At 34.3% G+C, this 26,292-nt stretch overlaps 1 protein-coding gene across 2 annotated transcripts in view; it reads right to left on the reverse strand.

The window, feature by feature from the left end:
• Positions 1-26,292, reverse strand: part of LOC150096071 (uncharacterized) — a 229,974-nt gene that overhangs the window by 196,059 nt on the left and 7,623 nt on the right. For both annotated transcript variants that reach the window (XM_090409310.1, XM_090409309.1), the window contains exons 2-5: positions 24,051-24,311; positions 14,864-14,949; positions 662-731; positions 479-561 (exon numbers count right to left, since the gene is read on the reverse strand). In XM_090409310.1, the coding sequence (XP_090265436.1) occupies positions 479-561; positions 662-731; positions 14,864-14,949; positions 24,051-24,260 (449 nt within the window). In that variant the 5' untranslated portion in view covers positions 24,261-24,311. The remainder of the gene's footprint in view (positions 1-478; positions 562-661; positions 732-14,863; positions 14,950-24,050; positions 24,312-26,292) is intronic.

Below are 26,292 nucleotides of genomic sequence, written 5' to 3' on the forward strand. Positions count from 1 at the left end.
ACCTTAATATGGCTGCATTAATTTGTCTAAGATCTGGGAGATAGTCATAGACTACATTTAGCCTGACTTCTCTGAATTAACTTTGTTTTTCATCCAAGAGCACACAGTGATAGGACATCAGTTTCTTTCAGTTATAGTTGGAATTGTTTTCTACAACAATCTAAGTGCTATGTGTTTTTTCATAGTTGTAATTTCCTCTGAAGATACTGATTATGAATGCAGTGAAATATCAGTAACTCAATAACTGATATTATTTATGTACTGAATTTGCTATTAATTGATAGCAAGTACTAAGACAATCAAATAAAAAGATAAATTCATCTACTACTTTTTAATTAGTCTCCATCTTATATATAGTTCCATTTTGTTTGAATACTGTATTTATCCAACTACTTTAATTGAATAAGGTTTCTTGTGCCTGCAAGATTCTCTCTAATAATTGTAAAAAGAAAATTTGGTATTTATCATTGCAACTTACTATTTATCTGAAGAAACATAAGCTATGCAGAAAGGTCGTGAGAAGCCACGTGCTTGAATATCAAACATAGTAAAGTAGTTAGCCTAAAAAGAGAAAAAAAAAGATTAAAAAATTTATTTTATAGTGATAGTGAATTTTGGCATCTAATGAATACAGAAAAAATACATAAGAATTTTAACTTACCAAGATGTGCACATTGGGCATTGCATCACATAAAAGCAACTGTGTATCTTCTTTGGGCATATTTTGACCACTGAATGTGAATTGAAAGGATCATAAATATTCAGTTATTCTCACAAATAAAGTATATCATATATATCAATAACACACAATCTCTCCAACTTCAAATAATAATTCAACCAGATGTGATTTAATAATTATTTGGCATTATCATAAAAATATTAAATATATTTTATTTTATCTTAGAACAAGGTTACTTCCTGCACTAAATCTTTTCTTACTTCTCATGTTAATAAGCACAATCCTCAAACTTTGGTCATGCACTACAGTGATGACCATGGTAAACTACACATGATCCTAAGATATCTTTGGATTATTAATGACTTTTAGAACTTATAACTTACTGATGATCTGAAAATACCCATTTATCATCTACCTTTAAGTGGTAGATGATTTTAACTGCCCAGTAAAATCACCATAATCTTACTCACAGAAAGTTTGAAGTGGCCTGAAAAATGTATCTCATCTCCAGTGTAGGATCTCTGAATTAACCATTAGTCCATCCACTGTGCTAATGCACTAAATAAAATGTTTTGTGGGTGGAATTAGCAAGAAATAAGAGTGGAATGTCATCTTATAATTTCAGTACTAACAGTGATATCAGAAACACATAACATTTCATAAACATAATCAAAGATATTACATTAGAAAAAGATGATTTATTAGTCAGTTTTGACGTCAATGACACAATTCTTCTTTTACAGGACAAATTCCCTCCAGATAGCACATGTATTATGTTCTGGTTATTTTGTATGGCAAAACGCTTTCTACCTACAAAAAAGAAGGCACAGCCATGGGCTTGTCATTATCATCCCCCTCCCCCCATTGCTAACTTTTATATGGAACATTTGAGCAACATGCTCTACATTTCTCCCCTTTAAAACCCAAAGTCTGGCTTAGGTACGTTGACGATGTTTTCACGATCTGACCCTATGGCTGCCAGACACTAGATTTGTTTGTTTGTTCCCTAAACAAACAACACAAACAGTTCACAATTGAGATTGAAAAGCAGAACATACTTCCGTTTTTAAACACGCTTGTCACACGTCTTCCTTCTGGCAGTCTTTCCTTCATGTTTACCGGAAACCTACACATACTGGCCGAGATATATACACAAACTCTTACCACCACCCAACACAAAAACTAGGTTTCATTATTACTCTAAAAAACAGGACTTTGAAGATTTGCTCCAACAAACTAGAGCTTAAAGATGAATTTAAAGTTATCAGCAATACTTTCCTAAAAAATGGTTACAGCCAAAACACTATTAACAAAATTCTCTACAAGACCTCAATAAAAATGGTTAGGCTAAAAAGGTAACAAAAGCTCAGGCCATAAAGGTAACAAGGGTGGTAAGAAGAGCAAAAGCAGATTATGAAAGAACATTGGCTATGCAGGCTAAAGAGAATCCCAAACAGTTTTTTCAATATGTTGCAAGTAAAAGAAAAAATGTTCATGGCAGAATGATTTTCAAAAATGCTGAGGGTAGGGAAGTAACTGAATCAGTCGATATAGTGGAATTACTGAGCAAGCACTTTGCAAGAGTATATCATCCAGGTGGTGACATTACAGGAATGGAAGAACCAACAGCTTATACTGGAATTGTAGTGAATGAAGTGGGGGTAAATAGTCTATTACAGAACCTCAATGTCAATGCATCTGTGGGATTGGATGGTATACCAGCTCGTCTTGTAAGAGAAGCAGCTAAAGAATTGTCAGTGCCCTTGACCATTTTGTTTAATTTGAGCCTCGGGTTTGGGTCAGTCCCAAAGGGGTGGAAAGAGGGGAAAATAGTTCCGCTGCATAAAGGTGGTTCCAAGGCTGCTGTTGAAAATTACCGGCCAGTCAGCATAACAGGAATCATTATCAAGGTCTTGGAGAAAATAGTCAAGAGGAAAATACAAGATTGGATAGAAGAAAATGGATACTGTATCGGGGACAGCATGGTTTTGTGAAGGGTAGGTCATGCCTCAGTAATTTGCTCATGTATTATAACACAGTGAGATATCAGAGAGTGGTTTATTCAGGAGTAGAGTCCAAAAGACGGCCTGTGACTAGTGGTGTGCCACAAGGATCTGTTCTTGGACCACTGCTATTTAATTTGTTCATTAACGATATAGGAAAGGATCTGAGAAGAACAGTTCATTTGTTCGTGGATGATGCAAAGTTGGGTAGTGCAATAGTGAATGCAGATGATGTCAAAATTTTGCAGGATGATTTGGATAGATCGGAGGTCTGGGCTAAGGAGAATGGATGTCAATTTAATGTGGCAAAATGTAAGGTTATACATTTTGGGGTGAAAAGATTAGCAGCAGTTTACTACATTGGTGGAACTGTACACCAGGAAATTGATGAGGCCAGAGATTTGGGAGTGTTGGTGGATAAGGAGTTGAAGTTTAGGGGGCACATTGCAAAAGTGGCCGAATCAGCTCATCAAATCACTTGGTTGCTGAAGAATACTTTGACGAGCAGAAACAAGCATGTTATTGTTCCTCTGTATCGAGCCTTGATAAGACCCCATCTCGACTACTGTGCCCAGATTTGGTCACCTCAGTTTCTCCTTGATGGGGAGGAGGTTGAGAGGATCTAGAGGCGAGTGACCAAGATGATAGCAGGTCTGTGGAATGAACTCTATGAGAACAGGTTGAGGATTTGTGGGTTGCAGAAATTGGTTGATAGGCAGAGGAGGGGAGATATGATTGAGACATTCAAATTACTGAAGGGTTTCTATAGAATTAATTCAGAGGATATTTTTGAGAACAGGGCTGGTGGTGGGAGGATGAGGGGACATCCATGGAAGCTGGGCAAGAGTGTGGTTAGTAAGGGTGTTAGAAATGGGTTCTTTACTTTTAGAGTGGTGAATGAGTGGAATAAGCTGTCAGAGTCTGTGGTAGGTGCTGTGACAGTGAATGAGTTTAAGGCCAGGTATGATAGATATTGTGTGAATGTCGAATAGCTGTGATGGACATGATTGGGGCCTCCCTCGATGAGTCTATGGACTCCCTGGAGTTGCCCGTAATAACAATAATAAAAAACAAAGAATAACCAGACTACAATAAAACTATAACACTTACATTAAAGGGACATCAGATAAAATAAACAGAATACTATAGAAATACAACCTCAAAGCCACCTTTAAACCTCCTGCGAAATTAAAAAGCTTACTCAACTCTCCAAAGACCCACTCTCTATGTTGCCCCACCCTGGAGAATGCAGCATTTATTGCACCTGTAATCTACCATATATTGGGGAAACAGGACGCATAATTCCTATCAGACAAAAGGAATATAAGCAACACATTAAATATAATAATTATGGTGAAGCTGGCCTTTCTGATCATGCCCTGGACACTTTACATAGAATTGACTAGAAAAGCATCAGTTGTTTACATCACACCAAAACATGGTATAGTTCTCCCACCGATTAGAGGTCCCTCAACACTTCTGCACATGTCAGAAACAGGAGAATCCATTCCGATAATAGGGTAATCAATCTGTCTTCTGGGATGTGTTTGTTTATTATTACAGGTTGGAAAATTTAGCTTTTCTTTTACGAACATTGTAGTTTTTAAAGTGTAACTATTTTGCTTGTATAACAGTTGGAAAAATGTACGTAGAGTATTAACAAAATTAAAAAAGGATAGCATAAAACAAAAATTTAACTAGGTTTATTTTTAAGAAAGTTTTCTATAAAATAAAAATAATTATAATGAAAAACAGAAATTTTTTCAAATGAACTTAGATATTCTAAACTTACAGTTGAGAGAACTGAGACACTTTAATATCCTAAACCGATTAATTATTTATGACTTTTTGTGACTCTTTTAACAAACCCATGCAAAAAAAGGTTGGAAAAAAATACCATTATCAAATCCTTTTAATCTTCATAGTCATCTGAATCGGTGTCCAAATCGCCATCACATTCACTTAAACTGATCACCAAAGGTTCGCGTAATTCTTCGATATTTCGTCTCTGTCCCAATACATATTTTCCAATGAGGTGACATGAAAGATATTTTCCCCAGTTTTGAACTGCAATACTTTCAGTCGCCTGTTCTGAAAGCTTAAAAAGTTTCGACATGTCAATATCTCCAGTTACGTTGCAATGGCGAATGAAAACTTTTCACTTCTGCCCAAACATACTCAATAGCATTAATATCGCAATGATATGGTGATAGCCTCAAAGCTAGAAATCCTTGCATTTTGAGCATTGTGTCGAATTTAACTAGTTTAGTTGTGGGCAAGTTTCTTTTGACCAAATTAAGTAAATCAATTTTTCGAATATCTGGGGAATGAGAAATGTTATTTGCAGAGAGCCAATCCATAAGAACTTACTTCTTATTAGACCCATTTAGAACTTTGTTTAATCGAATAGAGTGATATGAAGCATTATCAATTATAACAACAGCATTTTTAGGAGGGTTTGGAAATCAGTTTTTCTTCTGCCCACTTTTCGAAGATCGTAGAATTCATTTGCCTATGGTAATTGGCTTTGTACAGTAAGTATGAATTCGGTAAAAAAAATCCATTTCTCCACCTGCACACAAAATTATGTGCCGTGAGGCATTTCCGGTTTGTAGCACTCCACATTCTTCTTTAGACTGCCAACATTTTCCATAAGTTAAATTACTATCAATTCAAGTTTCATCTAGATACACAATCGGTCTTTTCTCCTCCCTGAAATATCTTATTGCTCTCAAATACTGCGTTCTAGATAAAACAATGTCACTTCGCTCCATGATAAGTTTCCTTTTATTTTGGGACTTTTTAAAACAAAATCCAATTTCATGAAGTATTTTCCTTAAAGTTTCTCTTTTCCAAGGAAAATTAAGTTTTTCTTTAAGCACAGGAATCAATTTCGGAACAGTTGGCACTCTTTTCTTGACCACATAAAATTCATGAATAGTTCTTCTTATAACGTCTACATCAAAATCATTCAAGGCTACGGTTTCGATGGTTTTCTTTACTCTGGCATTTTTTTTTATTTAGGAGATTTAAATTTTGGCTTACCTTCACCTTTTGATTCCCTATGAATTCATTTAACAGTCAACCCCGATATGCCCGCAATTGCACTTGCACGTTTTATGACTTGAGAAAGGGAAACAAGGAGATGATTCTTTTTCGCAGAATGTCAGCACGTTATTCAATATTCTTTTGCAAGAGCTAGTGAAACTACAGTCAACAAGTTCTGTTGTTAAACAACAACAGAACTTGTTGACTGTACTGGATCCATCATACAAATTAATAATAAAAAAAAATGCAAAAAAGCAACAACAAAAATCAAGCTAGTACTAGTACAGCGACAGAAAAGAAAGCACGTGATTTCACATGTTGGCGACCAATTCGTACATCATTTCTTTCTCCCCTTTAGCATGAATCAACTATTCTTGGCAAAATGACAAGGAGAGATCTACAAACAGGGTGAACTATATGAAAGTAAATTTAAGGAAGCCTGTGAGATTCTTATCAACCACCCTAATCTGAACAATAATGATGGTCTAAAAATCCCAAGCATATGGAAGGCACATATTCTACCAAAAAACCTTTCTCACTAAGAGTTAACTATACACAGGACTGTAGATGATCCAGAATCTTAAATCTAATAAAACAATTGCCATGTTAAATTAGGACATTGTTGTTACTGTAAGCTTTTTAATTTTGCAAGAAGTTTAAAGATGGCTTTGAGGAAAACTACTGTAAGAAAACTATGTACATGAAAGAATGTTTCTCTTATGTTATCTTAAACAGAATTTAGCTTTGATGTGGTTTCTAAATAATTAATTTTTTTTATATTATATTTTCACTAGAGGCCATGCCAGTAGAATAACCGTTGATCAAATCACTGTCTCTTTAGTATACTGTGTGAAATGAAACTCAGCTTGTCCTTGTATATACTACAGATGATGACCTTAATATGAAGATCGAAATGTCGGGAAATTAAAATAGTTATTTATAACATGGTTGTAAAGTCCATGATTTCTAAAATGAATCAGTACTAACAGTACTTCCAGCTGGAGGGTGAAAAATATTTTTGTTCATTTATTAGTGCAAAAAAAAAAAAAAAAAAATAGAATTAACGTATCTGTACTTTGAGGGATATAAAGAAAGCAGATCGTACTATCTCAAGTAGATATCATGCAACCTTATAAAAAGCTTAGAGTCAATAGATCTCTTAAACTACACTTCATCCTCCATATTTGTAATTCACAGTGAACTCAGTAATAATGATCCAATCCTTTCATTGGCTTGGATCTAAATTCCATCTAGGAGGAATTCAGGTGTTTTCCTGTATTCCTGCCTCCTTTTATGAAGGTTTAGGGGGTCCACTGTTCATAACGTGAATCGTCCATAAATTTTGGTTAAATAAGATTGGTTCCTCCAGTATGAATGGCTTCCACAAATAACACTTTTCCACTTCATTTATTTCATTAAACAAGGAGTGTGCCTTGTTTAACGAATGACACTCACCTGATTTGATGTGTCAAATCACTTTCCATATTTTTTTCTCAATAGCAAGCGATTTTCTGTTTTTTTTTTTTTTTTTAATAGTTAAGGAAGATGTTTTTTTGTTTTAAATATTTTTTAAGTGTTGATTTTGAAATATTCATTAATTTGAATCTCCATAAATAAAGGAAACATAAAATGAAACCTTCCTGTACTTATAAGGACTTTTTCAATTGAAAATGAGTTGGTTTTAGTTCAGCCTCTTGTGGAAATAGTTCCACCCCCCCCCACTCCAGCAAAACAGGTAAGCTAGCAAGAGAACACAGGCTTCTTCTGTTATATGTGTGTCAAATGCAGCTTAACAATTTCAAGCAAATGTAAAATAAATGAGGCATATCTAGAAAGTAAGGTCCCTTCAGAATTTACCACCAAAAAATCCAGCTAGATGCGAGATTCAGTAGTTTGATACTACTTGGTGCTGCAGAAATTCACTGACAACTATGTAAGATTTCTGAGCCTAATGCAATGAGTGACAGTAAGGTTAGGCAATGGTGTCATTTTTTTAAAGAAGGGCACAAAAATGTTAATGATGAAGAGCACAGTGGTTGGCCAAGAATGGTGACAGACGATTTGACGGAAAGGGTGAACACAAAAATTTGTGAGGACCGATCATTTCATAAGTATGGAACTTTCTTTTGAATTCTTGGAATTTCATGTTCAGCCATTCATGACATTGTGACAGAGAAGCTGGTCGACAGATTGACAGAGTCGACAATGCTAGTCGCTGGAAAATTCTGTGGGGAGATGAGCCGCATTTTTATCTGAATGGGACTGCAACCTAAAAAAACTGTCAAAAATTTGGACTTTTCCGAATCATCCCATGTGCTCCAGGAACTCCTATTACATCAACCAAAAATTACTGTTTGGTGTGACTTTACAGCAGATTTTATAATAGGGCCATTCTTTTTTGCAGACATTACTTAAACAGGACCAATAACCTGTTTCACACAGAAATATTGCAATATGCTGAACAGTTTTGTTATTCTGCAACTTAAGCAACAACGAAGTCTGGATGCGACCTTTTTTTTATGCAAGATGGAGAACCTCCCCACCAGTACAGCATCTTCTATAACATCACTTCACAGAAGAAAGAGTGATTAGTTGCTTCGTTCTAGTTGCATGGCCATCTCGCTCCCCTGATATTACTCCATTTTTTGTTGTGGGGGTTACCTGAAGGCCAACATCTATCATAGCAGTGTCTCGAGCTTAGCAGTCCTAAAGGCCAACATATCATAGAATGTGATAAACGTTCCTTCAGACATGTTGCCTTCTGCTGTGTACAGGATGCAATTTCTGGTCCATGAGAATGGTTCCCACATTGAACCAGGTCCTTTTTTTCACATGGGTGAACTCAATGCACTCAAAAGTTGTGCAACAGGTTTGTAACAACACTTATGCTCTAGTAACCATAATGCCATAATTACTGTGCTAATTAAATTAATATTGAACATTAATATTTTACTGCTATGTCATCAGAAGTGCAACACATAAAGGTAATCTTTCATTTCATTTCAGTTTAGTTTTTGTTATTCATTTGTCTGTCCATTTTAAGGTTTTTTTTTATTTATTTATTTTATTTTTTGTTTTGTTTTTTAACATTGTACAGCCCCATATTTCTCCTATCAACAACTTTTTGAACTAAAATTTTTTTCCCTGGAATCCTTCCCATGTCTTCATTAGTCTCCCTAGTAAATTTAGCGACATTGTGTGAGTGAGTGAGTGAGCCACATACTGTATGCCCACAGATGCAAGACCCTTCAACACATGTCAGAAGGAGGAGAATCCATTCCGATAATAGGGTAAGCAATCGGTCTTGTGGGATGAGTTGTTTATTATTTCACGTTGGAAAATTAACTTTTCTTTTATGAACATTATAGTTTTTAAAGTGGTAACTATTTTGCTTGTATAACAGTTGGAAAATTTTACGTATGAACCATGTGATTTCTCATGTTGGTGACCAATTTGTATATTCATCATTTCTTTCTCCTTCAGCATGAATTGACTATTCTTGGCAATCTGCCAGACTGGGTTCTATGTGGGCATACAATAAGGCTGTGAATATAAGTTTAATTATGATCATCCTGTACATATATATATTTATGATGCATAATATCAAATGTAGCCCATTCCAAAACCATATGCCATGAAAAGAACCTGAATCTCACATACTTCCTAACCCTACCCCAACTCAGTATCTGAAAATGAGCCTGAATTCTTTTCCCACCTACTGTAAGTTGCAAAATAATTTTATTTCTATTATAAGATTTCTTTATCAATTTGTTTATGTCTATCATATCTCCTATCATGTATCTATTTCTCAAACTCTGAAGAGCATATTTCTTTAATCTGTCTTCTCAAGTACAATTCCACAGGGTGGATATCGTTTTGGATACCCTCCAATGAATCATTGACTGTCTCTCCATCGTATCCAGGTAACTATCACCAAGTACAATCCAGATGTAGCTTAACAAAGACATGAGAATAATTTCCTTATTCCTACAAGTTGACATTCTTTTTAACACGGAATTCATCCAACATGATGCAAGCACTTAGAAATATGGTCCATAAACTTCAACTCTCTCCCTATTCCCCCCCATTTTTGGCTTTCAATGCCAACCTGTATTATTAATTATCCAGGCACTCCACAGAGTCAAAAGCAATTCATCACAGGAGACCCACACTATCCATTAACACAATACCTACCATACATCTCCTTTCACTGTAGAGGCACTGATAACCATCTGGCAATCAATTACACTCATTCACCACTCTCCAAGTAAAGAACCTAGTCTGCACACCCTTACTAGCTACACTCTTAGACAACTTCCATATGTGAAGTTATCTAAGAGTGTGATCCATTGTTTTTCCCCCTGCTCGTCATGTATTGAAAAATTTCTGTGTCAATCTTATAGAATTCCTTCAGTAACTTAAGTTTTTATCATATCCCCTCTTCTCTGCCTGAACTCTACAACCCACACACCTTCCTATCCTCATAGGGAACATTCCACAGACCTGTCATGAGCTTAGTCACTCATTTCTGAATCCTCTCCACCACCTCTCAGTCTCCTAGAAATGTAGGTGGCCAAATCTGTACATAAAAGTCAACATCTGGCAGAATTATAGCCTTATAAACAGGCATAATAACCTCTCTATCTTTACTTGTCAATGTGTTCTTCAACATCCAAGTAATCCTCTGAGCTATTTTGTCAACTGCTGCAATATGTGCTCTGAATTTCAAATTTCTTATCCACCATTACCACCAGATCCCTAGCCTCATCAATCACTTGTAATGCAGTATCATTAATATGATACAAAGCATGTAACCGTTTCACCCCGAAGTACATTATCTTACATTTTAAAACATTAAATTGACAACCATTGTTCTTTGCCCACACTGTCAATTTGTTTACGTCATCATGCAAGATATCTATATCACCTTTATCAACTATTGCACACCAAAGTTTTTCATCATTGGCAAACAACTGAATATCTCTCTCAAAACTTCTGCTATAACATTAATGTATAAATTAAAGAGTAATAGTCCTAGAGTACAGAGCCATATGCCATCCTCTGATGTCTATCAGTCACCCCCTACCCATGCCACCAATCTCACATCCAATCCCATTTGCTTCACCTTATGTAATAATTTTCTATGTAGTATTCTGTCAGATCTGCCAAATTCATTTGCAAAGTTCAGCAGTATCATAGTGTTAGTCATTTCCTTTATCCAATTCCCTGTCACCTTATTATAAAATGTGAATAAATTATTGAGGCAGGACCTACCTTTTACAAAGTCATGCTGCCCCCGATAGAAAATCACATTCCTATCCACCCATTCCCGAATTTCACTTTTAACCAATTTTTCCAATACTTTTACCACTACCCCAGGGATACTAAATGGTCTGTAATTTATTTCTGTCTTGAAGCTATCTTTATGTAATGGCACTATCTTACTCTCTTTTCACTCCCTTGGAACCTTGCCAGAGCTGAGACTTAGATTAAACAACTTCATCAGATGTACTGCCAGTACACTTGTGCATTCTCGTTGCTCATGAGCTGACACACCATCTAGGCCCACTGCAAAATTCACACTGTTGATATTTTTCAACACATCAAGTATCTCCAGTTCATCTGCTTCAATCCTCACATCAGTCTGCAATGTCAGTAACTTTTTGGATTTACCAAAGTAAATCCAAAAAAGTCTTTTGGATTTACTTTGGTTTGCTTAGCTAAATCTGATTTAGCCTTACTTACCATACTTCTTGCTTGTGCTTTATATTGCTCATGACCATGCTGATCACTTGTTTGTTTATATTCATTCCACAATGTTTTTTTTTTTTTTCAAATCTTGCTTTATATTGCTAATCATTCACTTAATCCCTACTAGGTTTAACCTCCTGACGATCTGTATGCACTCTGATACTGCCTCAATCAAACAATTCTTGCCCATTCCTCATAGACTAATAACATTCATTCCGTGTAGCTTCATGGCACTGCTCCAAATTGCTCCTAAGCCTGTCATAATCGCCAGCTTTGTAGTTCCACATAAACTCTTTCTTGACCGAAAATTCTACATGTTGAGCAACCTTCCAGGACAAGATTGCATGGTCACTTGCCTTGATTGGAGGAAGAGTTCCTAGATTTTCTGGTAGTTATAGATTTGGTTATTTCCTGCCAGTCACTCTTATTTGTCCCAATGAATTTCTACACACACACACACACACACACACACACACACACACACACTTGATTGCTTTCATCCTTAACTTCTCTAGTTTCCCTGGTTTTGCACTTCTAAACTCTCACTGAACAACACTATCTCCATGCATCTAAAAACCATTCAAATGCAGGCCATCAGGCATATACAGGTCCTTTTGTCCACCAAATTCACTCCACACATCTATGAACTGAACACAATTATTTACACACAATATCTTCTCAACGACAATCACCCTTCTTGGCAATTCTGTCCCATCATAGTAAGGTAGTAGGCTCAATCTTTACTTTCTTACTCTTTATTTTTGCTTCTTCCAATAACTCTCTCATATCCTCACTCATTGTGTATTTTTGCCTTTCAAATCATTTGTGCTTGCCAAAACTCAACAATTTCTTTCTTCTGCAAACTTACAGCTTCACCAACATCCTTTATGTTTTGCACATGGGAAACATGCTTTTGTCACTTTCTAATTACGTAGACCTCTTATCGAATCCCCATACAATACTTTCTCTTTTCACCTAGTTTCCTGCACTTTTATGCTTTCCCATTCATTTTTTTAAAATTCTTTCTCCCTCCTGCTTTAACCACATGCCAATCATTTCTCCAGCTCACATTTTATCCTATGAAGGAGTCTGCATAAGTGTGCAATTTCTTTCTGCACTGGCATCTCATTCCAATTATTACTTTCAAACTCTCATTCGTATTTTATGCGCTATCATTCACTACTTCCTCCACATTCTCCATAACATTTCACAATCTTGCCTTTTATCCTTAATATCAGTAACTTCATTCTTCCACTCCCAACATGACTTGCATTTATTGCCTTCGTTCATCAAACATTTCTGACAATCATTCTTTCCATTCTTGTTCTCATACCACAAACCATTCATTTTTGGCAATGCATACATTAAATACATGCTATATCACACTAAATTCCACACATTAATATCATTCAACATAAATGTCTTAGCCACAATTAATGGTACAATCCGTCATCATTAGCAATACTCCACCACTCTTGCTATCCTGTCTGCCCTCCAAGAATACACGGTTACATTTTATTTCTGCTAGGATATCATGTTCTGTCAACCAGGTCTCACTAATGTCAATGAATTTTGCATTTACGAATACTAAGAATTCATCACCTTTATTCCTGATGCTGCAAGGATTACTGAACATGCATATCAGCCATCCACCATGTTGATGGGTATCAAAGTAAATCTTAAAACTTGTTTATGGATCGGTTCAGTGGCGTAGCTAGAGCTTTTGCTGCCCCTCTCAATACACACCAAAAATATTACAAAAAGTCAAAACGACATAGGGAAAAGAAATTAAAACACTACATTTATGTTTATTTTAGTTGTAAGCATAGTTGTTGAAAACTAATTATTAAGTAATAAAATTACTAAATTAACATAAATAGAAGAATCGTCGAAAAATAAAACTGTCTCACGTGAAAAGTGCTGCCTAGGGAAAAGCCCCTCTGCACCCCCCCCAGCCAGCTATGCCACTGGATCTGTTACATATACAGACAGACAGAGAGAGACAATGCGTTTTCAGATCTTAGTTCATATGCTTTGTACAACTCTGGACATAGTACTACCAAATGAACAGGCAGGCTTTCAAAGTGGCTTTAGTACAATGAATCATATTCAAGTTATGTAACAGATTATTGAATGGTGTAATGAATATCAGTTACCATTGTGTCTGTTTTATTGATTATGAGAAAGCCTTTGATTCAGTGAAAACTTGTGCAATACTTAAAGCATTATGAAACCAACAAGTGGAGGAGCCATACATCAAGACCATCAAATCAGCATACACCAATGCCACAACAGCAAGTCATTTCATTGGAAACATCTCTACTGTGGAAATACAGAGAGGTATAAGACAGGGAAATACAATATCTCCGAAATTATTCACAGCATGCCTAGAAGAAATATTCAAACTTCTTGATTGGGAAAGGAAAGATCTGTCTGAAGATAAATTGAAGATATTTAAGCCATTTATGCTTTGCAGATGACATAGTTATCTTTACTTTAACTGCACATGAATTACAGACTTGTATCCAAGAACTCCAAATTGCTAGCAAAACAGCTGGACTAAAGATAAACCTAAAGAACACCCAAGTTACGTTCAATAGCTATGTCCAACCAGAAATAATAAAAATCAATAATGATGAAATTAAACAAGTAGATTATTACATATACTTATGACAACAGATATCAATGGAACAAAATATCATGGACGAAATGAAAAGACGCACGATGCTTGGGTGAAAAGCATTTGGAAAATTACATTCAATATTCAAAAGCCAACTACCATTATGCCTGAAAAGAAAAGTTTTTAACCAACGTATTCTTCCTATATTGGCATATGGCTGTGAAACATGGACACTAAATGCAAAGAAAATTCAAAAATTAAGAACAACATAATTTAGTATGGAAAGAAGCATGCTTGCTATTGTAAGACTGGATAATAAAAGGAACATGTGGATAAGAAATCAAACCAAAGTCTCTGACATCATAGAAAGAGTGAAACATCTGATGTGGCAATGGGCTGGACACATTGCTCAAAGTCAAGATCAACGATGGACAAAAGAAGTACTGGATTGGATTCCATGAGAGGAAAAACGACCCCGACGGCAACCTAAATCATGGTGGATTGATAATATCATCAGATCTGTAGGAATGACATAGGGAAGGAGTGAGCAAGCCATGGAAATGCTTATGCCGAAGGGTTATTCTCAAACTCTAGTAAAATTCAAAATGTATGGTTCATTCGTTTGGTTTTAAAATTATGGATATTTAATATCTTTATTATATATTAGTAATAATGCCAAATTGAAGCCTTTTAGGCTTTTATATCTTGGTATTATACTAGATCCAAAATTTTTATTGCAAAATAAATTATTTCAAAACTTACCCTGTTGCCTGATAATCTGCAGAAAGAATACGGACAGCTAAATTATTCAGATCAACTTCGCCATTTCCATCCTTTGGAAGAGTAAGCTATAATTTCCAAAATATTATTTCATTTCAATCAGAACGATATTTTAATATTATATATTTAATATATAAATATAATATGCCTGACATAGATGTAATATTTATTTTAAACATTCAGATACCATTTGTACACAACTTAAAACAGGCAAAGTCACCTTTGCCTGTTTTAACAGCTATATTCTTCTTTGCAAATGTTAAAAATATAGGCAGGGTCAGCCCAGTGTGTGCTAATAACTTTAAAATTGTGTATAAAAGGTACCGTCATATTTTAAATAAATATGCTTTTAAGCATAATATTAAAATAATATAACATCTCTAAGCACTTCTGAAGTGTGTAAAATTGTAACTGCTGTGTAAGACAGATTTTTTTTTATACTAATACAAGAAACACCTATAATATACTACCACTAGAGATAAGAAATAAAAAAAAAATACAGTTAACTCTCATTAAATAAAACTTGTAGGGTTGTATACACAAAACTTGTATACAAAGAATAGTTTATTACAGGGGTGTGATAAGTGAATCTAATTTAGCATAGCACTAATGGGATTTGGACCAGGACTTTCTGGTAGTTTGTTATTCACTATAGCAGTATTTTCTATAGAGTCAACTATATATTAATTAAAGATAATTTTACTGATAAGAATTCTAGAAACTTGCTGAACCAATTTTATTAAGAGTAATTTAATATGCCTATTTTCCAAAAATTGTCGAAAGCTTTATAAACAGCTTTGTAATCATATTGTATTTGTGTCCATCTTGTGATTAGGATCACACACACTGGTTACTACTCCTTAGTATTTTTGGAAAGGAGCAGTAACCAGCGTGTATAATCTTAATCACAAGATGGACACAACAAATGATATAAAATAGTTATATTTCAGTTATCACTATATTTTAACAATTATATATTGAAAGTTTTTTTCACTTTGGTATAAATTTAATTAAAAATACCAAGAAATTATATTCTTGTTTAATCCTTTAGTCCCTATACACAAACAAGAAGCCCAGTTGTGAAGAAACTTCAAGTGCAAACTTTGTTTGCTTATACTGGGATAAAGGAGTAAACAAGAATAAAGTTTCTTGGCATTTTTAATTTATACTTTTGCCAATTATATTTTATTAAATTGGCACCTTCTAGGATAAATATACAAGTAAAGATAAGTACATGTAAGAACTACGTGAATGAGTGAAACTGAAGTGAGGAAACGAAGCAAAGTCTGAAGTGCTAAAATAAGCCATACATCCAGTGAGCATAATTGGCTATATTTACTCTGTTGAAGTAAGGTACCTTTTTTAAAAATTTCTTAAAGATTCTGTGACAGGTATCCAAAGCATGATCTGCAAGATCTAAGTGGTCAATAGTTGTAGGAGCAAATGTAGTCCTTATATTCAGAAATTTACATGTTGGCTGCTCTGGCAATATGGCCATAATAAGCAAGATTACACTTGCAGGGCACTTGATAAAAATACCAAGAAAATATGATTATTATTTAGGATTTTGGCTAGAGCAACCAAGGCTAAGCCAGTGCATTATATCTTAATTTGTGTTCTGTGAAATGAAAACTTACCTGAGTTTGAGCGGAAACACCGTGTCCCCCATCATATGATCCATATAAGACTGGCTGACTGAGCTTTAGATGAAACATCATTATAAAGATTCTTCATACCCTAGATGAGATTTAGCAGATAATGGATACTAATTTTTACAAGGTCTAAAGGGAGTCACCGGATTATATTTTTTTAAAGATTTTTACCACCTTTTCAGAATCTAACAGATAAGCTTAGGTGTTGATGGTTATTCATGACTTATTTTTCACAGTATTAACAACACCACAAATACTTTTATCAAGAAAGATGTTTTATTAACGCTTATATTTCACTGATTTTCAACTCGGCATCATCAGAGCACAACACACATGTAAACGTGACAGTGAGTGAGTGAAACAATATAATTGCAAAAGACAAAAGAGCTAAAGTCTTATTTTTGGCACCCTCTAATGGAAGAAAAAAAAAACAGCAGTTATCCAGGAGTTTTTCTTAGGATAACCGTCTCCCAAATTTTTGGCAAATTAATGCAACCATATTTGTTAAGGTTGGGAGAATTCTTCAAAGCCATTGCTGACTCAAAAAATAATCTTTCAGATCTATAATGACTCCTAAATAGCACATTCGTTTTCCTCCATCTAATCCTGTATGAAGGAGGGTCCAAAGCATGGTCTGCCAGTCCCGACTTGCCATAGTAATAGTAGCAAATATATCTTTCATGTTCTTCCAGGCGGATGTTCACTGATTTTTTGGGAGAAATTTGGGAGACAGTTATCCTAAGAAAAACTCCTGGATAACTGCTGTTTTTTTTTTTCTCTCTCTTTAGAGGGTGCCAAAAATAGGACTTTAGATCTTTTGTCTTTTGCAATTATATTGTTTCACTCACTCACTGTCGCGTTTACATGTGTGTTGTGCTCTGATGATGCCGAGTTGAAAATCAGCGAAATATAAGCGTTAATAAAACATCTTTGTTGATAAAAGTGTTTGTGGTGTTGTTAACACCTTTTCAGAAGTTCACAAACAGAGGAATTGTGAACATAGGGTATTAATATTTTTTGTTCTGGTAAGGAATAAAAGCTATAACGGCAAGATACCTGAAGCAAAAACGAACCATTTAGTGGGGAAGAACTACTTTGAAAAATCTTTGAATAATTCATCAGTAAATTTCACTACAGATGCTTTGCAGAAAATTATGTGTAATGAGTTTACAGTGCAAAAATATCAAATTGCACTAAAAAAAAACACACATGAATTGGATGGTATAATATCATAGGCTATTAAATATGGAGGAAAAGAGCTTTGAAACAACAGTTAAATATTGTAATATATTCTAACTACATCCAACATTCCATCACAGTGGAGAGAAGGCTTCATATCAATATAAAAAAAAAGGTAATCTAAACAACTCAGAAATTTACATAAGAATTCACTACTTCTTATCATACTGAAAATCTGTAACAGGATGCTTCCAAATCTGAACCATATGCAACACCTCTGCTTAAAAATCAAGTAGGCTTTTTAAACACAGAAGCAATGTGTTTCAGCACACCAATGCCTTAGAAGAAGCAGGAAATAAAACCTTCTTTTAATCTTAAACTTCATAGATTTTTCAAAAACCTTTGATTCAATCAACAGACAGAGCTTTACTATTTCCAGTGGAGTCTTCAAGGAGATTCTTTAGCACCACCACATCCTTTATTATTACCCTTGATTATGTATTCAAACACATAGGAAATGGGTACAAAATAACTCTCAAAGATTCTGCAGGACAAATCCACATGTGGTCTCTGCTTTGCAGATTTATTATTATTCCTGATACCTCCAAGGAGTCTGAAGACTCATCGCGGGAGGACACCTACAACTGTCTCAACCACTACACCAAACCTCTACTACGAATCATCTCCATCAATGCCATCTACCGCTCACCTCCACCACAACTAGTATTTTTTTTGTCTGTAAATTGCGTGTGTTCTGAAGAGCCGATTTGTCTGCATGTGGGAGAAAAAACCCTGCTATTTATGGTGGATAAACATTCAGATCCCAAACCATATAGATAATTTATGCAAAAATGTGGCACCAAAGGGATGGCAGTCAATAGCAGTAAAACTAAAGTTTTAAAGAACAGAATAGAAGGAAATATTAGACTAAATGAGCTCTTATAATAAATAATTTTCAGTACTTTGGTTCCTACTCTGACTAAAAAAAAGCCCTCTTCAATTCCATAAAAGCCTAACTAATATTAGGAGATCCAATCTCATCACAGGTTAGCCTAGTGGCTATGCGCTTCGCAACCATATGCCTGGGGAAGGAGTGTCCTAGGTTCGATACCCGTCGGAGACGTGAGGAGCTGAAGGATCTTCCTCAGCCATAGTCAAGTTAGCCAGTCTTGGGCGTGGACAGCAGGGTTTTCCCCAGTTTATTCTGGGTTTTTCATCCCGCAAAGCAGGCAAACTGGCCTTGAGAACTCAACACTACAGGCCATAGGATACACCGGGGCATAAGGCTGACCACCTTATCCTGTAAACGGAGTAAGGTCCGATGATCAATGGACCCTCGACACCGCAAGGTAAAAGAGGGTATAAGGAAGATGATGATGATGAATCTCATCACCACAAATACCAAAATTCATCTCTACAAACCACAAGTCAAGTGATATTTATATATAGTTCAAATACGTGGAAACATACATCACAGCTCAATGAGCAGTTAATATCATCAATAGCTTTAGGACACCATACATGATCATTAATAGGATACACATAGCAAGATCACATTCCTAATATTGTCATTCCTGATGAATGACCCCTAATGTAGATGTAAGTAGGTAAAGGTAGATGTCAGTGCTCTTGCTCTTTACAAGCCAACTAATGGACACAAGAAGAGGAAAAAAAAGACAACAGTTTTGACAATAGATAAGCAAACTTCTTTTAAGATGAGACTCAGGAACCATCAGACGTTTATCATTTGGCACAAAATAGAGCAACTTGGCTCACTTTCATTTAATAGTTTATCTCCATGAGTTGTTGTTACATGAATATTTCTGTATATATTTCCCTATTCATACATGAATAAACGATGGAGTGGTCAAGAAAGTTATGTGATTAAGCTCAGAATGAGACCAATATTAAGAGTAAATCAATTCTATCCTATTAACTTTAATCAAGTTTTTGTAATGCTATACTGTTAGAAGAAGCAGTAATAAATACTGGTAAATGCATCTACCCATGCATGGATTTCCTGCAGACAAAACAGTCGTACTCCTGCAGTGATCATGTGTGTGTATTTACATATATATACTGTTCCCTGAAGATAGTAATTTGACTTTTGTAAAATATAGGAAACAGCACTCATAATTAAACCAGTGATAATATAATTTTTGTTATCTTTCCAAAAATACTGATATGCATTTATGTGTATAAAATCATTATGTATGATGGTACTCTGGTCCATTATGTACATAAGCCATGCTCCTGCTAGCCATAAAAAAAGAAGCTGTAACAAGCGGGATAAAGTTCCGATATCATTACATACTAAATGTGTGTGTGACCAGGGGCGTGCCAGTAGTGTCCGGCGCATGTGTGCAAAACTTTAGTTGGCGCCCCTATACCCAATAGTGTCCGGCAAATGTGTGCAAAACTTTAGTTGGCATCCCTATCCCCTCCCTCCAATAAAAAAAAATCACTTTAAAAAAAAAAAAGGGTTTTTTTAAAGTATTTCCTCCTCTTTGGTGCCTTTACTATCCTGGTGATGGCCGGCACACCCCTGTGTGTGACTAATATGAATAATAAAATTCCTACTGAATTTTTTTAGTGAACACTTGTGGCAGATAAGAACTGTAACACCTCAAGTTCCCATAATTCAGAATTGGAAAATGTATAAAGCATTTATAAATTAAAGAAGCCAAGAAATTGCATTCTTAGTTTAATCCTTTATCCGAGTCAAGCAAACAAAGTTTGCACATGAATATCTTCGTGATTGGGCTACTTGTATATAGAGCTAATGACTTCACATCATTTGCCTTACTATCGGATAATGCAAAGCACATATCTTGGGTGTGTATAATACTATGCATTATGGGAAGGGCCACTATCCAGACCAGTTTTGACCTTAAATGAGGTCTCATCAGTGGGAGCCAGACCCAGAAGGGATAAGGTTGAAGTAATACAGAAGTCATATATTTTTCATATACAAGTAGTGAAAAGGGGTATCACCTTATAAAGCATTTATCTTGCATATTTATCTCTTTGGTCTCTAATTACAGTTTGAAAACTCAAGGAATTTATATAAATGCAAAAGAGTTCTATGATCTCTTCCTTTCTATGGAAAACAGACCAGCTATCTATATACTTGATATGCTATGAAGCATATACCTGAATTGTAACTAGTGATTTTATTAACTTCTAAATTGGTTCATATTAGCTCCAAGAAATTAACATTATTATTGAACTGGCAATGTACATACAATGAATCTGCTAATATTATAAGTGAAGCAAAAATTTATTTAAGGAGTTTCCACCCATGGAAATCATTAATTTATTATACTGCACAAGAACAGAAAGAGAAAGAGAGAGAGAGAGAGAGAGAGAGAAATGAAAACTTAATAAAACTTACTATATCTCATATGCATTATATGATATACAAAAGAAGCTGATACTGATAATGTGTAAGCACAATGATAACTGTCACAGTTATCATTGTGCTTACAACAAAAATTGCATCTGAGCATAATATATACAGGGATAAACAAAATGCAGAATTACTCCTAGTACCAAAAAGAGCAAACAAACAGTAGAAGAAAAATATATACCCTTGAAGGACATTATGCATAAGCAGCAAAAGAAACATTAGAAGAAAAAACAATTAGCACAAAAATTAATAAATAATGGATGCCACAAAAAAGTGAAAAGTTTAGCAAAGAAAACCATATTTCATCGATATCTATAAGACCAATCAAATACCTCATTGAGTGAAGAATATAAAACTATATGTTATAAAGTTAACATATGAAATAAAGTTAACAAGATAAAGAAAATTAAACAGGAATACTGAAATAACTATGCCAACAAACAAATAGAAAAAATTAGGATAAGATTTTTTATGGTACTCAAAGAAGAGCCTAGAAAATAATACAAACTTGAAAGTATAAAATTAACAAATATTGGATTGGATAAATGAAAATATTTTCAAAATCTATATGCAGAAAAGAATAAAGATAATATTTTTTAAAAGATGTTCATGAAGAAGATAACTTTCGAAATAACGAAGATATTGAACAAACCCTTTAAAGAACTAAAAAGAAAATCAGCTAAAATAAAATGAAGTATGGAGAGGAAACAATTAGCAAAAGTATTATGATATTCTAAATACAGTATTTAAGGGGAAAAAAAAACCCAAATGACTGGCAAATGAGCCTAAAAATACCAATCTTCAAAGAAAGGAGACAGAACAAATCCAGAGAACTACAGAGGAAGAAATTTTAATATGCTTTACAGATCATTAAAATTATGCAGAAAAATAATTGGAAATATACAATTTGATTGAATTATCAGATCTATCATCAGATAACTCAATCAAATGATAAAATTTGATCAAGTAACAAATTAATATGAATATAGCATCTAATATTGAAGTAAATATAGAAATCAGAATACAATAAGTCTTTATGTGTTTTATTGATTTAATGAAATCATTTGATAGAATAGTTAAAATACATAACTATATTAAAAATAAGAAAAAAATACAAATTTAGAATAATTAACTAAGAATATATATAACACAGATAACAGTTCTATAATAAATACAGAATATGAACAGACTGAAGAAATTAAAATAAGCAAAGGAATTAGAAGGTGATTAATTAAGTCTCACATTATTTAATTTAGTGAATAGATGAAATAATAAAATAAACAAAACAGAAAAGTGTGGAATAAAAATATAAAATTAAAAATAACTGGATATGCTGGTGGTGATGATATCTATGAAGATCACTAAGTGCACTCAATAATGCTGCAGAAAAGAAAAATACAAAAATAACAAAGTAAAAAGTAAACCATAGCATTATGTTAGAGAACCCATAAGGTGTAAATTAAAAATCAAAAAATATCAGAGAACAAGTTAGCAAGATAACATTTAAGAAGAGAACTAAATAACTATAACATCGCATAAAATGAAGTACAAAAAATGGAATTAAGGCTAGTAGATTATCTATAAATTAAAGATGCCAAGAAATTATATTCTTGGTTTAATCCTTTATCCAAGTGTAAGCAAACAAAGTTTGCACCTGAAGTATTTTCAGGACTGGCTCAATTCATATATAGAGGCTAATGACCTCATCACTTGCCTTAGCATCTCATAATGCAAAGCACATATCCTTACAGACATGTATAATGTCTATGCATTATACACGTCTGTAAGGAAGGGTCACTACCTAGATTGGTTCCAACTTTTTTTGAGGTCTCATCATTGAGAATGAGTTGGAGCCAGACCAATAAGTGATACCAAAGTTGAAGTAATGCAGAAGCCATATTTTCATATATGAGTATCCAAAAGGTATCACACCATCACACCTTATTATTAAAATACTCTGGAATAGAGATAGCTGTTCGAAGTTTTTCTACTTGGTTATACTATAAATTAAAGATGCCAAAAAATTATATTCTTCACATCATTGTGAAGTCATTAGCTTCTATATATGAGTTGCCAGGTCCTGAAAATACTTCAGGTGCAAACTTGTTTGCTTACACTTGGATAAAGGATTAAACCAATAATATAATTTCTTTAATTTATAGTATAACCAAGTGGAAAAACTTCCTAGTAGATTATCTGGATGTCTCAACAGCCTCATCTGGAAGAATATAAGTAAAGAAATTGTCAGACCAGTGCTTACATATGCAACAACTACAAAAATCACACATATTAATGAAACCATCAAGGTGAAAGCATTAGGAAAAATGGAAGGTGTAACAATATTAAACAGGATCAGGAACTCTCATAATCAGAGAAAATTATAAAATACAGCCAATAAATGATAAAATAAAATAAAAGAATGGAAAAATCATATGGAAAGAATACACAGAGCATTGGGCAAAGAAAGTAAACTGGATACCAAAAGAAAAGAGAAGTAGAAGAAGACTGGCAAGAGGATGACAGGATAATCTCAAAACCAGCAGCTAGGCTTAAAGCAAAAGAAGAAGAACCTTGACAGTTTGTCTGATTTGCTTTGAATAGCAACAATTAACCTCTATACAATGGATTACATATGGATGTGAAAATAGTTCAAAGTCATTTCTTCTACTCTGGAGATTTTATAACCCTCTTTCAAGCAGTGTAGATCAGAATTAATTATATTCAATCAAGTGGACAAAGATGCATTTTATCAAATAATAGACACCAACAAATTTTCACACTTACTAATTTACAGATCTCAAATATCATAAAGATCAAATATCACAGTTTCTTCTTTGTACCAAGAGTTATCCATGTTATAGACATTCACGTTAACCTTTCTTTTTAGTTTCACATAAATATTTTAGTCTAGAAGAATGTAAGCACTTACTAAAGTTACAGGACCATATATTTCTGAGCATTCTGCTATAACAATAAAATCTTTGTTTGCTAGTCTGCTTGTAAATCCCCCAAATGGATACAAACTGGAACTAGATGCTGTATTTTTACAAACTCTATGTTTAAGCCTGTTAGCTTCTTCACAATCATTATCACTATCCTCTTGTCCATATGCAACCATTTCAGGATATCCTCCAAACATTGCTGCAATGTCATTAGGTTGCTATGGCAAAATGCACATTTTGTGCATAATCTAAAAAAAAAAAAAAAAAAAAAATTACTGTGAGATGCAAATTAAACTAATTTTTTAATCACATGAATTCAACTAAAAAGAAAAAGCATGTGAATATATACGCAAAACATAAAATCTGACAATATTGGAAACTTGACAAATAACATTCATTTGGAAGACAAGTGTTGATAATAAGCATTAAAAATGTAAACAATGTAATACAGTACTACCAGTATTATCTATGATCCTTAAGGATACATATCAGGAATTGGTCATGCCATTTGTATTTTTAAAAATTTAAATTCATGCAAATGTTACTTTACCTACTTAATGAGTAGGCCTACTGTATTTATCACTAGTTTAACTAGTGATAAATACAGTATTGAGAGAGGATAGGAAAAGATTGCTGAAAGAAGCAAGAGTGAGGAGTGAAAAAGTATAAATAGTATATTACCAAGATATGGTAGCAATGAATTTAGAAGTAGGCTATGACGGCAAGGAATTTGATATGTGGGCAGTGTAGAAGGAAGAATGGAGTTATACAAGATGGATGGCCTGCACTCGAACATGTTTGGTATTAAGGTTTGAAGAATTTATTTATTTATATGAGATCTGATGCAGAGATCGGAAACTAGATCATGATGGGAGGAATGGCAAAATCTATGTGTAAAAGCAACTAAGTTATGCAACTAGTTTTTCTCATGATGAATGATGGCAAGCAGAACAGTTTGCTAAAGGCAGTAGTGAGTGCAATATCATTAAATGAATTCAAAACAAGGCAAACCCAATGAGTTCTTAAATTATCTAGATACTCAAATAAATATAGTAATACTCCATCTAAAACTAATGAAAAAAAAATCAAAAAAACTTCTACTAGAACTGTTTGTATAACACTACTTATAAAATAACAATTACTTTAACAACACAATTAAAAAAAAAAAAAGTATCAATTCAAAATACCAGCAAACATTATGGCAGATAAGACCATAAACTCATCTTTAGGAAAATCAATAAAAGAGAAGCCAGGAAATGACTAGATCTTGGAAAGCAGCAGCTGACACAATATACAACACACATAGAAAGAACTAACAGAAAAATCTCAGAAAACACAGAGCAATATTGGAAAAGCAATGCAATTATTCTCACACAGGTGAAATCTTACCTATGCAATGAAGATCAAACAATGATGGTATAAGGGCTCTGACCCTTAAGCAGCCCTGACCAAAGAGCTGCTTAAGGGTCAGAGCTAAATAACTGGGAGACTTCTACACAGTGTTTTTAAAGGAATGCAGAGAACTGACCAGCACTTCAGATGTATCTAATCTCACCTTATTATGGTGAATTCCATTAGTTGGTATATATATCTGGATATTGAATGAATGAGAATGGATTAGCAATTGGAATTCAGCTGACCAAATTGTATTCTACAGGCTTGTTTAGCTGGGTGATGCCTCTGTACCATGATGGTATAACAAGTAGAAATATAATTCTGCATAGGCATCACCCATCTAAACAAGGGTATCCTTATTTTCATCACAGAGAAACCAGGGGAAACAGTGAGAAGTCAGCTGATGGAACAAACTGAACCTTGACATCAGCAGAATTTAAGATTGTCAGAATAATCGACTGAGTAGCTTGAGTGAATGGGCATGAGAGTGGGGATGCCAGTTCAATGTTGTGAAATGCAAGGTTTTAAAATCTGGGTAACAGAGATGGGATATAGAATTTACACTTGGTGGGGATGTATTGTTGGAGATGGGCGAAATAAGAGATCTTGAGGTGATGGTGAATAAGACAAAGCATCCTCTAAAAATCTGAGGATGCCTTGCCAAAATTGTGAGGACAAACACAATGAATTCTGGGAATGATTCAGAGAACACTTACTTTGTAGAAGTAAGGAGATTCTTGTTCCATTGTATAGAGTCTTGATTAGGCCACATAAGGACTATTATGCATAGATTTGGTCACCTGGTTTTCAAAAGGACAAAGAGATGTTGGAAAG

The sequence above is a fragment of the Typopeltis vanoorti genome, chromosome 19, assembly GCF_054136105.1.
Source record: "Typopeltis vanoorti isolate ZY-2024b chromosome 19, IOZ_Tvanoo_1.0, whole genome shotgun sequence".
Classification (NCBI taxonomy): domain Eukaryota; kingdom Metazoa; phylum Arthropoda; class Arachnida; order Uropygi; family Thelyphonidae; genus Typopeltis; species Typopeltis vanoorti.